This window comes from Heterocephalus glaber, unplaced genomic scaffold (genome assembly GCF_053883595.1).
Source record: "Heterocephalus glaber isolate CG9 unplaced genomic scaffold, H.glaber_assembly_v1.0 deba00000621, whole genome shotgun sequence".
NCBI classification, from domain to species: Eukaryota; Metazoa; Chordata; class Mammalia; order Rodentia; family Bathyergidae; genus Heterocephalus; species Heterocephalus glaber.
In genome coordinates, this window is record NW_028258153.1 from 18,467,737 (window position 1) to 18,485,211 (window position 17,475).

The window sequence follows — 17,475 nt, forward strand, 5'->3', positions numbered from 1 at the left end:
AGTTTACTGTTTTCATTCTCCTGATAATATAACTTGCCAGCACAAGAGAGATTATCATAAAAACCAAATAAAGACATGATTTGAGGGACAAAATACTATATACTCCATTAAATTATATTATGACAAATGAAGCTCTTCTACAGAAAATGTTGGACAAAGGTTCCTTTGAAATCTTAAAAAAAAAAAAAAAAGATGCGGGGGCTCTAAAAGCTAATTTAAATAAATATAAAAGTTCTGAAAAATAATATCTGTAGCAAAATATTTTAAGGTTAATTTTCCCACCAAAGTTGGAAAAGCTACGTGCACAAAAGTACCAAATGTATTTCAATTGAAGTACTGAATTCTTTACCAGCCAGAACACAAACACTTGTTTTACCTCAATAACTTTGTTTGCTTGAGAGACGAGTTGTCATCCTGTCACCAGTCGGAACGTAACGTGAACTTCTCAAGTTGTATGCTTTCACGAGTGTAGGTGTTTTCTTTTTGTAAGTGTAAGTTTTATCATCAAGTTCATTTCTTCCCACAGTGCTGGAAGAACGCAGTGCCAATTGCTTCTGAGAGGGTCCCGCAATAGCTCTGAACCGTTCTTGGAAATGAGCTGGGGGAACCGAGGAATTCAAAAGCATTTTACCTGGTTCCCTCCCCTTCTTTAGTCTAATACCATCAGGTATTTTCTTCTTGGGATTCACTGCAAAAAAAGTGGCCCTACTCTGATATCTATGACGCAAGAAAACAGAGTATTTCAAAGTATACTTTCTGATGATAGCATTTGCTTTAGTCTGAATCCAAATTGACTGCTTTTCAGAAGTTATTCTGGTGTTTTGCTGGCGAATAACTGCTTTAAAAATGCTTTGGGGGAAACGTGGTTTAATACTAGTTGTCGCCTTCCTTATTGAAACTTTTTTTTTACTTTTACTTTCAAAACACTTATTTTTAACTGATTGTGGAGAGACTTTGGCATCATTACGATTTGAAGGAGTCGGCTGGAAATCACTATCCTTGGGAGCCTCACCAGTGATCACATTGTCTATACTTTCTAAAAATACGCAAGATTCATTGCTCCCACAACGTGACCGTAATTTGTATCTTGCCGTTGTTATGAAAGATTTTGGAGCAATGTTTTGTGTAGGAGCACAGCTCCTTGCTCCACTGGAGTTTCCATCACTCTCATTATGATGAACATCGACACTCTCACTTGTGTCAGAGCCTGCTACGACTGGGTTCTGCGGAGGATTAATTACAGTTTTCTTAGGCAATGGCTCATTAAGATTATTCTGTTTACCTTTGCCCATAAACTGCAACTGACTATCACAACTGCCCTGCTTCCTTTTAGATGAGCGGGAGGATCTGCCTTCCTTCCGTTTCGCATCTGCGGAAGAAACACAGACTGGGGTACTGGGCTGTCCGGGCTCCAAAACTTCAGCACTTGTTGTGGGAACTTCAACTGTCACAACTTGAGCTTGTTTCTTCCCTTTTCTGTCATTCTGTACACACTTCCTTTTGGGTGATCCTTCTTGTCCGGTTATTTTTCTCTTCTTTAATGAGTACTTATTGGTTTGAGTTGCATGGTTTACTTTTGATGCCTGGCTCTGAGAAGCCAAATGCCAATTCTGTTTAAGCAGCTCCACTGCTAGAGGACAGTGACAGCATGTCTTTTCTAAGATGACTGAAATGTCACTGGTATCTGCAGATCCACCTGCAACATGGTCACTATCTGGAAGAGTCTGAACGGATACAATATTCTGGTTAGAGTCAGGCCAGGTAGGCTCTGTTTCTTCATTCAGTGAAGCTTTCCTGGTTGTACAGTTATTGTGACAGTAACAATGAACATGGTCTTTCTTAAATTTCTTCACAAGGCAGTTAGTTTTGGTGTTATCACCTATCATTTTTTGAGGCTGTGTTTCTCCTGAAACTGAAGGAGACGCAAGAGGCAAGGTTTCAAGGACTGGTTCATCAGAATCTTCTACGACTTCTGGTTCTTCGTCCAGGTTCTTTACAGAATCAACCACAGAAACAGAGTTTGAAGGAAAATAATGGTATTCTCTTAGGTCAAAAGTTACCCTCTTCCGTGGGCGTGTTTTCTTAACTTCCAGAGGCTGCTGTGCATCAGCCTGAATTGAGGGATCACACTGAAAATCTATCTGAGAACCATAAGATGTACCACTCTTGCATGCTAGGTCTGCATGTTTCAGCTTCAAAAGGTTTTCTCTATCAGCTGTGTGATGGATCACGGACTTAGAAGAGGCAGCACTGTCCATTGCAGAACCACTAGAGTCCCAGCTGTTATCATTAAGTCTGGTATATTCTGGATCTTTCCAAAGACTGACTTCAGCATCAGTTTTCTGAGAAGTGCCTTCAAAATAAAAATTTCCTTCAGGACCATCAGATTCATAGCTCTTATCTTCTGAGTAGAAACTTTCTTGACCAGGCCCTTGTGACTGGTGAGTCACAGACTGACCAGAGGCATCAACGTTAAAATCTACTTCACAACTACAAGATTGACAAGTGGAGTCTCCCAGAATAATATAGTCATTATTCCGGTTTATTATTTTGAAAGTCTTTTTGAATTGGTTTGTCTCTGATTGAGAAGAGGCTTCATATCTTAACTCAGAACCACAAAAGTCACAGTAGCTCTTTCCTACATCCACAGATTCTGCATTTACACAGCTGGTTTCTTCAATGGTTAACTGAGGTGGGTCAGTCACTAACTGAAGAGGGATCTCAGAATCAGAAATTCCTTCGATAGATAACTGAGGTGGGTCAGTTCCTAACTGAAGAGGGATCTCAGGATCAGAAATTCCTTCACCATCACAATCACCAGGCACCACATTCACAACCACCACCTCTGGAGAATCAGCTTCCCCATCTGATTGCGACTGGGTCAATATGATTTGAAAAGAGACATGAGAATCATACATTTCAGAATCACTAGGCTCACTGACCTGTCCTTCCACGTCAAAAAGCTCTTTGTTTTGAAAGCTTGTTTCTTTCCAAGCCACCTGAGGTGGATCAACTTCTGACTGCAGATGAATGCCAGAACCACATTTTGTTTCAGAACAACAGGCTTTATAGCTCTCATTTTCTAGGTCATTATGGTCCTCCTCCTGCACATTTATTTCTTTGACAGATGCATGAGAAGGATCGACCACAAACTGGACAGGAACATCAGAATCATAACTTCCCTCAAAACCAACTACATTGCAGCTCTTATCTTCCGGGTAAATATGGCCTTCCTTAGGATTCATTTCTTGGACAGTTTTTTGAAGCTGGCCAGGCATTGACTGACAAGGTTCATTGGAATCAAAACTTGTTGTAGGATGAGGATCGCTGCTCTTCATTTCTAAACTGGCACACTTCTCTTGCAAACTCTGTGGTTGCTGAATGACTGACCGGAAAGGGATATTTGAAATGTAAATTATGTCAGAATTGTCAGATTGATAGCCCTTATCATCAAAACAAACATGTCCCTTCACTGGAAGATTTGCTTCTTTAATAGGCTCCTCATTAGTCACAGATTGAGGGGGTTCATTAGAATAAAAATTCATCTTGGAACCACTAGGTTTGACATTCTTATCTTCCAAACCAAGACGCTTTTTCAAAAGTTTCACCTCTTGAATGACTTTTGTTTGGCCAGTCACTGGCTGACGGACATCAGAATCATGTATAATTTCAAAACCCTCAGCTTCAGCCCTCTTACCTTCAATGTCAACATCTTCATTCTTCCTCGGAGCTGTTTCTTTCGCCATTTCCCTCAGCTGGTCAGCCACTGGCTGGACAGAGGCAGCAGAATCAGAGTTTCCTTCAGAATCACCAGATGGATCACACTTACCTTCTGCCTCTGACTTCGCAGCAGCTATGTTAGGTCGATCAACTATTGCTTGAACCAAGAAATCTGAATCCAAATTTGTTTCAAAATAAATGTTTTTGCTCTTATTTTCCAAGAATATTCTATATTCTTTCCCCTGGCTTATCCACTTAACAGCTACTTCAGGTTGATCAGCTGCAGACTTTAGAACCTCAGAATTATGTATTGCTTTTGAGCAACCAGGCTCATCAATCTTACTTTTCAGGATGATAGTCTTTTTCTTAATCACTTTGTGATGTTGTTCAGCCAATGACTGAAGATGCTCAACAGAATGAAAACTTATTTTAGAGTCACTAAGTTTGCTTCTGTCTTTCAGATTAACAAGTTTTTCATTCCAAAGAATCAGATGAGGTTGGTCAGAGACTGAACAAAGAGAGCCAGTAACATCCAAATGTGCTTCAAAACCTCTACATTGAGTACCTTCACCTTCTGGGTGAACAAGGTCCTCCTGCAAAACAGCTAGTCGAGGTTTTTTACGCACTGACTGAGGAAGGTCATCAGAATTCAAAATTAGTTCAGAATCGCCATATTTATCAGTCTTCTTTTCAATATGTTTCTTCTTTTCTTTTCTTTTAAGAGATACCTGAGGTTCTGTTACTGGGCAGTGAAGAACATTAGACTTTACTTCAGAGGCACTAAAGTCAGCACTTCTGCCTTGAAATCCAGCCTGTTTCTCTTTGTGAAGCCAAATATTTTTAACAACTACTTGAGGTTTGTGAATCACTGACAGAAGAGGGATGTCAGAATCTGGTCGTGTTCCAGATACACTGAATTTGTGATGTTTATTTTCTAACTGTACGTGCTCTTCTTTCTGAAAGTTTCTGTCATTAACGAGATCTTCAGAATGCCCAGTAGTTGAATGAAAAGTATCACAACTCAAATTTAGTTCAGAATCAGTAGGTTTGTTTTCTTTATGTTTTAAGTGTACCTGCTGCTCTTTTTGAGAATTTAGTTTTCTAACGGCTACTTCGGGAGGATTAGTCACTGAATGAAGAGGGGCATAAGAATCCAAACTGATTTCAGAACCACTGGGATTAGCATTCTTCTTTTCTAAGGGTACATATTCTTCTTCCTGAATGATTACTTCTTTAACAGCTACTTCGGCTTGCTCATTTCCTGAATGAAGAGGAATATCAGAATCAAAAGTTATATCAGAAACACAAGATTCATCACTCTCATTTTCCAGATCAACAGGCTCTTCCTCATAAACAGCTACTTGAGGTTGGTCAGCTACTGAGAAAGTAGCAATATCAGAATCAAACGTTATGCCAGAGCTATCTGACTCACAGCTCTCCTCTTCCAGGTTAAAGGGATCTTCTTTTAGTCTTTCAACATCCAGCTGAGACCGCTCAGTAACTGATAGAAGAGGGGAATCAGAATCAAATGTCAACTCAGAACTGGAGCACCCACTGCTCTGAGCTTCCACGTCAACATTTACCTCTGTAAGATTTACTTCACCTAAATCCCCTTCAAGATCATCATTAGCTGACTGATAAAGACAATCATTCGACTCAAAACTTAGATCAGAAATACTAGATTGAACACTCTTATTGTCTAAGTCAGTATCTACTGCCTGAAGGTTTAGTTCTTTAACTGCTACTTGAGATTCATTGGCTACTAATTCAGCATTAGCATGAAAACCCATTTCAGGAGCATGAGACTCACAGTTCATATGCACAAGGCCAGCATCCTTCTTTTTTAGAAGTTTTATTCCTTCAACATCTCCCTGGGGTTGATTCACTGCCTCAAGGGAAACACCACAAGCAAGATGTGCTTTGGCACTACTGGGCTTATATTTCTTATTTTTGAGCTGGACAGGTCTACCTTTCTGGTTTCCTTCCGTAACAGTCATTCGGGGATGGTCATCTGCTGACTGAGGGAAACCTTCACTGTCAGAACTTGATTCGGAATAACCATATTTGCAGCTTTTATCCACCAGGCAAATGCGAGGCCTCCTGTGAAGTTTCTTTTTTGTGACATTCACTGGGGGCTCCTCAACTACCAATTCAATTGAGGCAACAGAAGCAGCCCTTCCTTTGGAGCTGTCAGATCCATAGCTCCTATCAACTAAATCAATGGGAACCCCAGCAGGAAAGACTACATCTATGTCAGCCTGTTGGGGGTCGTTGTCAGTTGGCTCAGCTGAGTTATCACAATCAAAATTCATTTCCGAACCACTGGAATCATAGCTTTCATCAACCAGGCTAATGCATGTTACTTTTTGAGGGTTTTTTTCTTTATTAATCACTTGAGGTTGGTTGTCAACCACCTGAAGAGAATCGTCACACTTCTCTGAGCTTATTTCATTACTCTTGTACTGTAAAGGGGCATGTATTTCCCCTGAAAGGTTTATTTTTCTGGCAGTCACTTCAGATAGATCAGTTGGTGAATGAGAAAAGGAATCATATTTGAAACTCATTTCAGAACCTCGAGATCCACAGTTCTCATCTTCGTGATCACCTTGTTCCTCTTTCCAAAGGTGTAGCTCTTGTACAGCCTTTCGGGCTGGGACAGACACTGACTGAAGAGAGCCTCGATCCAACTTCACTGTAGCACTCACTGAACACTTCTGTTTCAAAACCCCTGGCTTGTTACAAACCAAATGCTTTTCTTCCTGGGTACAATCTTCACGTGACAGGAATTCCCCATGGTGCTTTGGAATGGCACCTACCGAGATCCACTGGGCAGATGACACATCAGGTTTATTCAGCTTTACTACTGAGTTTACTGCTATGCTGGAAGAAGATTCTACTCCTACAGAACTCTTAGTATCCTTCGGTTCATGGAATTTATAGATAGGTGACAAAGTTTCACCCTGACATTCTGCATCTTTCTGGTAAAGCAATTTATCTAAATTCACACATACAGATTTTCCATTTGATTCTTTAGGATTCTCATAAGAACCTGAAGAAGTTTCCAGATGGCATGATGGCATATGATTTCTAGGGGCCTCATCTAGCTCCTTAACATATCTGTCATCTTTGCTTGGGTTAAATTTGCTAACTAACGCTGAAGAGGCTGCTAGTGGTGCCCTACTAGTACTCACGACAACTGGCCTAGCATGAGAACTTTCAGGCAAACATCTAGCATTACAAATCACAGGAAGACGGATTACACTTTTGCCACTATTTGTAGCTTGACCAACACCTACTGGATTAATTTTTCTTACACAACTCTCAATTTTATTAAACTCCAAAGACTGCTGCTGTCCCTTCTCTAGTTTTTGAATAACTGATGGTCGAACTGAAACCTCTTTCGTGGAGTTCTGAGAGACGCCAGGGAGAGCACTCAGCTCTTCAACAGACTCGGAACGCTTGGAGTTTATTTCTTCAGCTTCAGTATTGTCTGGGAAAATCTCATCCAAACGAATCACCTCAGGTGCTGTGGTATTTGTAGGCATCTCACACGGTGCTAATCTGCAAAGAAAGAAGAAAACCCCATAAAGATATTCTAATATCTGTTTAAGATGCGTAATAAGTGTTATTTTCTTTCTGTTCTAAGCTATCCTTATAGGACACTCACAGCAGACTGTATACTCTGTGTCTTCCAGGAAGGTAATCACTGCAGTACAGGGAGGTGGCTCTAACCAATTGCTGCTTTTTTTTTTTTGGTACCAGCGATTGAACTCGGGACCTTGCACTTGTGAGGCAGGCACCGGAACCACTGAGCTAAATCCCTGGCCCACCAATTGCTTCTTTTTTTTTTTTTCAATTGCTTCTTAATAAACCCAAATGGCTACTAAACATGAGAAAACGCAAATGAAATCATAAAACGTTTTTCAGTTATCAGAATAGTAAATAGCAAAATGTTTGACACAAGTTACTTGACTTTGTATGTCCCAGTTTCCACTTCAGAGAAAAGGGAGTAAATTGGTAAATATATCAAAAACATTAAAAAGAAGAAAGGGGCCGGGGATTTAGCTCAGTGGTTCCGCCGCCTGCCTCACAAGCAGAAGGTCCCGAGTTCGATCCCTGGTACCAAAAAAGAAGAAGAAGAAGAAGAAGAAGAAGAAGAAGAAGAAGAAGAAGAAAGAAGCCTAGCACATAATAAGCATTCACAATGTCAGATATTTTTTCCCTCCAGTACCAGGAATCGAATTCAGGACCTTGAATTGCAAGGTAGGTGCTGCACCACTGAGTTAAATCCCCGGCCCTTGGCTATGTTTATTTTAATATATGTTTCATCAATAGTATAAAGACATAGGCACTTTAATACACTGCTAGTAGGAGTACAGATTCACTTCAGATTATTAGGTAATTTTTACACAGACTGGTAGCCTCTATGAAGAACAATTTGGCAATGTCAATTAAGTAAATGAACACACTCTCTGACCTAGTAATTCCACTTTTGGTTTACTTTATGTGTGTGATGAAGAATGTACAAGAATATAACTATTTTGTTTTTATTTTTGGTAACAGCAAATGACAGGAATCCACCTTAATATTCATCAGTTGTGTACTGGTTCAATAATTAATGGTATTTAATGGGATACACTGCAGGTTTAAAAATTATGAGGCAGCTCTGCAAGTAATAAAGATCAATCACTATAAACATTCTTAGTGAAAAGCAAATATATACAGAATACTAAATAACTCAAATACTAATACTAAAATAGAATGGAAAAAAAACTATACACTTAGAATATCTATAGAAAGTTATCTAATCATTTGTAATTTAACAGCAAAAAATTCCCTAAATATCCAATCATTAAAACTACTTTTATATAATTCTTGAGCTAAAAAGGAATTTATAAAAACTATAAAAAAAAAATAATAATATGCAAAAATCTATAAGTATTGCCAAATGGAAACTTCATTTTTTAGGGGGGTGGGGGGAGACAGGGTCTCGCTATGTAGTCCAAGCTGAACTCAAACTCACTATGTAGCCCAGTCTGGTCTGGAACTCCTAGAGAACCTCCTGCTTCAGCCTCCCAAGTGCTGGGATTACAGTTAGGCACCACTACACCTGGTGGAAACTTCAGACTTTTAAATATTTCCATTAAGAAAAAGAATGTGTAAATAGGAATTAACCGAGCATCCAATTTAAGATGAAAAAACAACCAAACTGTTCCAATAAAAAGGCACATTAAGAAAAAAGAAAAACTAGTGAATAAACAAAAACATAGCAAGAGCTGATTTTCAGAATTTTCTAAAATAAAAGAAAAACCTACAATTCCTAGTAAAGGAAGGAAGAGAGAATTCTTTAAAAATCATACATCCTACAATTTAGAATTTGTAAACAAGGGAGGATTAGAATGTACTTTTTTTTTGGTACCAGGGATTGAACTCGGGTCCTTGCGCTTGCGCAGCAGGTGGCAAAACCACTGAACTAAATCCCCGGCACAATTAGCATGTACTTTTAAAAATCAAAGGAACACCCATCAACTGGAGACTGGATAAAGAAAATGTAGTTTTTTAATAAAATGGAGTACTACTCAGCCATAAAGAATGAGAAATTAAAGACATTTATAGCTAAATGGATGCGCACTGAGGACATACTCTTAAGTGAAATAAATAGGACACACATGTAAATATCATATAGTTTCTCTGGAATGAGAAACTGGAAATGTAAATAAGGATTAAAATGAATAATTGATAAGGTGAAATAAGAAGAAAAGGTCCAAAGGGGTAGGGGAAGTGGGAGAGGTAGGGGAAAAGAATGATGGGAAAGGAAAAAATATGAGGAAAAAAAATGGAAGCAAAGCCTCTGTAAATAGGGAGGGGTGGAGGGGTTGAAGAGAGGGCAGGGGAATAGGGAAAAAATAAGCGAACTACATCATGTAAAGGTACAACTTCCCAATGATGAATGTAAATGTATACCTAAAATGTACCAATAAAAGAATTTAAGAGGAAAAAAATTAATAAAATAAATTTAAATCTAAAATAAAAATCAAAAGAACAAAATAGTATTTAAACATGCATGTATATTTTTCTCATATATACATACATACATACTGTTATGGCTCATATCTAGATGTCCCTCTGAAGCCTCATACACTCATATGGGGCTTTTGGGAGGTGAGTGGATCTAGGGTGTGTGAATATGGATCAAAGGTGTGTGACATCTGGATTAGTCTTCTAGTTGGATTACCACAGCTCTGGGTTTGGCTGAATGGATTTACTGAAGTGAGAAACCTCACCCTGGGTCTGGGTAGCACCAATCAGTAGTTTCATAGCCTGGATGGAATCTAAAGGACAGAAAGAAGGTAGCTTTCTGCTTCCTCCTACCCTGCCATGGACTGTTTCTACTCTGTGATGCCCCTCTGCCACAACCCCTGCCTTGGAGCCAGCCGACTCTGCATGAAACCTCTATAAACTGTGAGCAAAATAAACTTTTCTCCTTTGACTTTGGGTGTTGGGTATTTGTTCTCAGGAACAGGAAAAGTAACTAAGACACACACATACACACAAATATAGAAACTAGGCTGTTACAGGTAGTGGCATTTTATATCAGGGATAGAGCTATATTTAGTATTTTTAAAAAATTAGGTAGCTGGGCTGGGGATTTAACTCAGTGAGGCCACACGTGCCTCCCAAGCGCGAGGTCCTGAGAGTTCGATCCCTGGTACCAGAAAAAAATAATAAATAAAAAATAAATAAAAATTAAGTAGAGTCCTGCCTTACACCACATATAAAAACAAATTCCAAGATGATGAAAAATATTTAGAGGCCGGGGATATGACTGGGTGGTAGAATGGTTGTCAAGCATGTATGAATCCCTGGCTTTGACCACCAGCACTGAATGAATGAATAAACAAACAAATAAATAAATAAATAAAACAAGGGCCTAAAGAAAAGATAGAAACGCCAGGGATTTAGCTCAGTGGTTCCACCGCCTGCCTTGCAAGCGCAAGGACCCCAGTTCGATCCCCGGTACCGAAAAGAAAAAAAGAAGCCATAAAAGAAAATTCTCATATAGAAGAAAAAAAGAAAGAAAAGAGATACAATATATAGTTAAAAGATAACAGACTCTTAAGAAAATACTCATAACATACTTAAAATATAAGAGGGCCGGGGATTTAGCTCAGTGGTTTCGATGCCTGCTACGCAAGCGCAAGGACCCGAGTTTGATCCCCGGTACCAAAAAAAACCCCAAAAAAACCCAAATACTTAAGATATAAGGAATTACTATCCATATTTAAATATTGTATAATAATCCAAAATATACAAATAACTCAACAGGTAAGTGGGCAAAGTAGATGAACAAACAATACATAGGATAAAATATGGCCAATAAATTTAAAAAAGTTTTATTCTGCTCATAAAGGCTAATTAAGGGATATAATTTTTTGGCCTATTATTGGGGGGTGGTTGAGAATCCCAACATTGGGGATGGCAACACAAAATGACCACCCCTATAAATCAATGCTGTGAACATAACTGGAAGTGTCTATCCAAGGGTTTAAAATGTCCATGCAATTTTACATTAAAAAACAATTTTGGTAAAGTAACAAAATAAACAATGACAGATTAAAAGTCAAACAATAAGAGAAATAGCCATGAATCTCTAATGATCTGAAAAAATAACTGAACAAGTAAAACTCTTCTTCATAGTAGAATTCTGGTTAAGTTTTAGTAAACTGTTTTGGGGAAGAAAAATCAATGGATGCTTAAGTGTTTGAAATACGAGAGACATTTACAAAGTCTTAAAGTTCTTAAGGGATTCTTATTAATTACAACAAGAAACATAACTTTACAGTTGACTAAAGTGGTAGACACCACTCTAATCAAGTGATTCAATTTAACATCACAATGAGACACCGTGTATCGTGTGTCCCCTGAGCAACAACCACCAGGCCACAAACATCAGTTCTGAGACATTCCACCCAAATGCATAACCCAAGTTTAATCATGAGAAAACATCACACAGACCCAAATTATGGGTGCCCCATAAAAAGTTATAACTGGTGAGTGTTCTTCAAAAGTGTCATGGTCCAAGATAAAAAGAACAAATACAAAAATAAATCGATAAACAGGAAAAAGAAAGCCCCAAAGTGTCAAAATCTTCAAAGTAAAGAGATACTAGGGAAATGTTCAAGATTAAAGGAGACTCGGGAGATATGACAACTACACACAATCATCATCTTGGATTGGATTCAGGACCAGAAACAGGATATTAGTGGAACCACTGACAACATTTTTAAACATTTAATTGTGTGATATTGATGCAATTTCCTACTTTCAATCATTGGACTGTGGTTATTTTAAACTTAATATGCAGGGATGTCAGATAAAGAGGATACAGGAATTTCTTGTTTCAGTTTTGCAACATTTCTGTAAGCTGAGATTGTCCCAAAATGAAAAGTTAAAAAATAGATTTTCTACAGTCCACAAAAATTGACCCAGACATTCAAATTTTAAGAAATTAACCATAGAAATAGATTATAGAAATATGTTTGTTGAAGAATTGCTTATGAGAGTTATAAACTGGAAACTCTCGTACTTGACCCTAGAAGAGTCCAATTTTGGCTTTCCACCAGCTTTTCTCTACCCTGTTAAAACATTTTCACCATTTCTCTAGTCCAGGCTAGTGTCTTGCAAAGCAGAAGTCTGGTACACACCTCAGCTAATTCTGCACAGATTTGCAAATGATCTATTTTGCCTTAGTTTGTAAAGCTGGACCTGCAAACTCAGAGTATGTAATCTGATTTTTTCCCAATGCTTTCTTTAAGAAAGGACATTAAATCTACCCTTCTTTCCTTTCTTTCTTTTCCTTCCTCCCTCTCTTCTCCCCTTCCTCCCTTTCTTCCTTCTTTCCCTCCTTCCCCTTTCCAGTACTGGGAATGAACTCCAGCCCTTTTTTAAATTTTGAGACAGTCTTAACAAATTACTAAATTGCCCAGGGTGGGATTGAACTTGTGATCCTCCTGCCTCAGCCTCCCAGAGTGCTGGGATTATAGGCGTGCACTGCCACACCTAGCTAGAACATTAAGTTTTAAATGGTATCAAATAATTTACTTCTATTAGAACAACCAAAATAAATTCATAGAAGAAAAAAATCACAATATTGACAGATTTTTTTTAAACAACAATTCTATCTCTTCTCAGAGTGAGCAAATAGTACCATTAATGTAGAAGTGACTTAATTTTTTACTTTGACTATTCTTACTCTGGTATTGTTACCAGTGTTTCTGTTACTAATCATCTAAAACTGATTTCGTCCAACCCCCACTTTATCCTGTGACATACTTACAAAACACCTTGATGATGTGTGTTTTATTGGCCTAAGACTTCTATTTAGGAAAATCATAGTTTGCATCTTCTATAGTTAGAACTTCTTGTCTTCATGGTGCTAGGGATTAAACCTGGGCCTTGTGCGCACTAGGCAAGAACTCTACCACTAAGCAACCCCCACCCTAGCCCATAACGAAATGTCTTAAAGATTGGGAAAATGAGGGGATGTTGTAGCTCAGTGGCGCTGTGCCTGCTTCGAAAGCACAAGGTCCTGAGTTCGATCTCTGGTCCTGAAAAAAAAAAATTAGAAAGATGGCCGGGTGTGATGGCACATGTCTGTGATCCCAGCACTTGGGAGGCTGGGGCAAGAGGATCACCGTGTGTTCGAGGCCAGCCTGGGCTGCACAGTGAGTTGAAAGCCAGCCTGGACAACACAGTGAGACCCTACCTCAAAAAAAAAAAAGAAAAATGAAAAATTTCAAATGTGGAAATTACTAGATAAAACTGCACTTTCTTTTTTTCTTAGTACTACATGTCTACAGTACATAATGATCACACTCATCATGGAAAAGTATTCTCAACACATCTTAATTCTTTTTTTTTCTTTTGCCTCCTTCCCCTCCCCTCCCTCTAACCCTTCTTCCCCTCTCCATGTACAAAAGAGCTCTATTTCCATTATTTTCCTTCAAATTGCTTTTCCCTTTCTTCCCTGCCCTCAAAATTTCACTTCAGAGCAGGGGTGTACCTCAGTGGTGCTGCCCTTGCCTAGTATGCCAGGTTCACTCCCCAGCATCTCACAAAAAGAAAAAAAAATCGCCTTCTCTTCCTTGATCTGAAGATTAACCTGAAGAAGTTTTGGAACATTAACACAAACACCTACTGCAGCATAAAACAATGGAGCATTATTATTCCACAGAGCTTCCTTACCTGTTGTCCTGGTAATTGCAGGGGTGGTGTTGCAGAACATCCTGCAGGAAACGTTCCATCAAACTGTTGTTATTTATCAGCCGCTGTCTACTCTGTCTAGTCACAGTCCTGTGCTGAGCGCTAAACAAGTGCTATAAAGAAAAAAAAGGAAAATATTTAAAAATGAATAATCACCATTAATAGTGAGAATATCACAAAATAGATTCATCTATGTATTGCTGGTAGAAGCATAAACAGATACCCTTTCTATCCAGCAATTCTAAAATATGCATCTAACAGCCATAAAGTATCTAACCCTTCGATACACTTAACTATATTTCTTCAAATAAATACTTAGGAAATCATCTTAAATATGGATGACTTATGCCAAAAAGGATGCTTTCACAGCATGTAACAAAAACTGGAAACTCAAGTGTCTAACAACAAAATTCTTAAATTATAATGTGCCCTAAGTTGCAATACTATGGCTAACTAAATAATATAAAGAAATCTTAATGACAGAGAAATGTTATAATTAAAAGAAATGGAAGATGCAAAAATTATGCATATAGTTTATCTCAAACTACAATTTTAAAATGTATAGACAACTGGGCCAGGGATTTAGCTCAGTGGTTTTGCCTCCTGCCTCGCAAGCGCAAGGACCCAAGTTCGATCCCCGGTACCAAAAAAAAAAAAAATGTATAGACAAGTAAATGGAAGAAATTATACGAAAATTTTAAAAGCATATATATGTATGGTATGGTTACGGATAATTTTTTTTTTTTTTTTTGGTACCGGGGATCAAACTCGGGTCCTTGCGCTTGTGCAGCAGGCGGCAAAACCACTGAGCTAAATCCCCGGCCCTAATTTTTAAAATTTTCTTATAAAATTTTCTATTTTTCAATAAGCAAATGTTTTTATAATAAAAATCTATTAAAAGAGAGAACAGGATTAAATCCCTGTATCAAAAAAAAGAAGACTAAGCTAGGCATGGTGGCACATGCCTATAATACCAGCACTTAGGAGGCTGAGGCAGGAAGATCACTGTGAGTTCGCCTGACTCAAAAAAAAGACAAAGATTAACTCACAAAAGGCCCTTTGTTTTCCTTCAGAGATTAAGAATTCTACCTTAAGCCAGATATTCGAATAAATACACTAAATTCTTCTGTTTTGTCCACAGGTAGGTGGATTCTACCTCTACTAATACTAGTAAGTGGACTAGCAAGCAGGATGGGAAAGAAATCTAACATCGACTGAGCCATGTGGTGCACCCTAGTGCAATTCTTCCCACACAATAATCTCACTGAGTGTCCACTAAGTACAGTGTACCCCATGGACAGGAAGAGACTGGGGCACAAGCAATCACAATAAACTGCCCTAAGCTGTGTACTCAGGAAACAGAAAAGCCAGGACTTCAATCTAACTCTAAAGTTCATTCCCAGCTCGGCATGGTGGCGCACACACCTGTCATCCCAGCACTCAGGAGGCTGAGGCAAGAGGATTGCCACAAGTTCAAGGTCAATGTGGACTACATAGTGAGTTCAACACCAGGCTGGACTACATAGCGAGACCCTGTCTCAAAAAAACAAAAAAAGACAAAAACGATGATGAAGATGAAGAAGAAGAAAGTTCATTGTCTTTTCACTGTACTGTGCTGGCAGTAGCAGCATATTTCTAACCTGTTCTTTATAATTTAATAGTATGTTCTGACAATAATTGGGGAAAATTGTTGTACATACCATAGGAAAGGAGATGAACTGAAATCGGGGTGCTAGCTCTTGACCACTATGACAAGCCTTACTTCCTTTCTCATTCTAGAGGTTTTCTCTAGTGCTGTCTTAGCTTCGTAACAACTAAATTATGCCAGTCTCCCCACACCCAGGACACATCACAGAAACCAAAAGTGAGCAGAAATAGCTATATATGTATCAAATAAAACAGATTTTAAATCAAAAACTAAAAGAAAACAAAGGTAGTCACTACATGGGCCAGGGATTTAGCTCAGTGGTGCTGCCACCTGCCTTGCAAGCACAAGGTCCCGAGTTCGATCCCCCCGGTACCAAAAAAAAAACAAAAAAAAACCATATTCACCACGTAATGACACAGGCATCAAATCAACTAAAAGAGATAACAAATGTGAACATATATGCACACAATGGTAGAACACCCAATTATATACATTATTAGATCTAAAAAGAAAGACAGAGTCTAATACAACAATAGAGACTTAAAACCCTACTTTCACCAATGGACAGATTATCCAGACAGAAAATCAATGAAGAAACATCAGTTAAACTCTACTATGCAGCAGCATAGTACACTTAGCACATTTAGTTTGCCTGGGCTACACCAAGTGAAAATGAATTGCCCTAAGGTACATATAAAATACACAATATAATTAACATATACAAGTAGCAAAATTTTATCTTTTTTTTCCATTAAGTTTATTGGTACATTTTAGGTATACAATACAGTTACATTCCTCATTGGGATCTTGTACTGTTAATATGATGTATCCTGGTAAAATTTTATCTTTTTATTATAGCACTGGCAAAACAACCCAAGGGCCACAGGTAGAACATGCCTGTGAACAAACAGACCCAACAGACATTTACAGAACATTTCATCCAACAGCTTCAGAATTCACATTCTTCTCATCAGCACATGGGACATTCTCCAACATATTAGATCAAAAAGTAAGTTTCAACAAATTCTAAAAATCAAAATTAGTACATTTATCTCCTTTGACCAGAATGGAGATCAACCAGTTAACAAGATTAATTTTAGAAATTATTCAAACACATAGAAATTAAACAACATTCTCTTAAACAATGGGCCAATGAAGAAATCAAAAGGGAAATTTAAACATATTCTGAAACAATTTAAAATTGAAACAAGATATCAAAACATATGGAATAGGGCCAGGAATTTAGCTCAGTGGTGCCACTGCCTGCCTCACAAGCGCAAGGTCCCAAATTCAATCCCCAGCACCAAAAAAAAAGTATGGAATAAAGCAAAAGCCGTTCAAGACAAAAGGATGCAGTAACAAGTGCCTACATTAAAAAAAAACCCCAAAAAACGAAGATTTAAAATTCAATCCAACTCAAGGAACAAGAAAACCAAGAACAAATCAAACCCACTGCAATGGAAGGAAATAAATAACAAAGATCAAAGCAAAAACAAATGAAACAGGGCTGGGGATGTAGCTCAGTGGCATTGCGCCTGCCTGGCAAGCACAAGGTCCTGAGTTTGATTCTTGGTAAGGGGGGGGGGGGGAAGACATCTATATTAGAGTAACAAAGACTCTCTATATGTATATATGAAATATATATTATATTATATTATATTAGAGTAGCAAAGGCATAAAAGGGTTGGGCATGTAGCTCAGTGGTACACCCTGGGGAAAGCAACTCAAATAAAATCAGAGATAAAAAAGGAGACTCTAGGGCCCAGGATTTAGCTCAATGTTTCTGCCGCCTGTCTCTCAAGCACAAGGTCCCAAGTTCAATCCCCAGTACCAAAAAAAAAAAA

The 17,475-nt window shown here is 38.3% G+C and overlaps 1 protein-coding gene across 2 annotated transcripts in view; it reads right to left on the bottom strand.

The window, feature by feature from the left end:
• Positions 1–200: 200 nt before the first annotated feature.
• The window catches only part of Zdbf2 (zinc finger DBF-type containing 2), a 31,232-nt gene continuing 13,957 nt past the window's right edge, over positions 201–17,475 (bottom strand). For both annotated transcript variants that reach the window (XM_021263568.2, XM_013074446.3), the window contains 2 exons: positions 13,966–14,096; positions 201–7,281 (listed from right to left, as the gene is read on the bottom strand). In XM_021263568.2, coding sequence (XP_021119227.1) covers positions 378–7,281; positions 13,966–14,024 — 6,963 coding nt within the window. In that variant the 5' untranslated portion in view covers positions 14,025–14,096 and the 3' untranslated portion in view covers positions 201–377. The remainder of the gene's footprint in view (positions 7,282–13,965; positions 14,097–17,475) is intronic.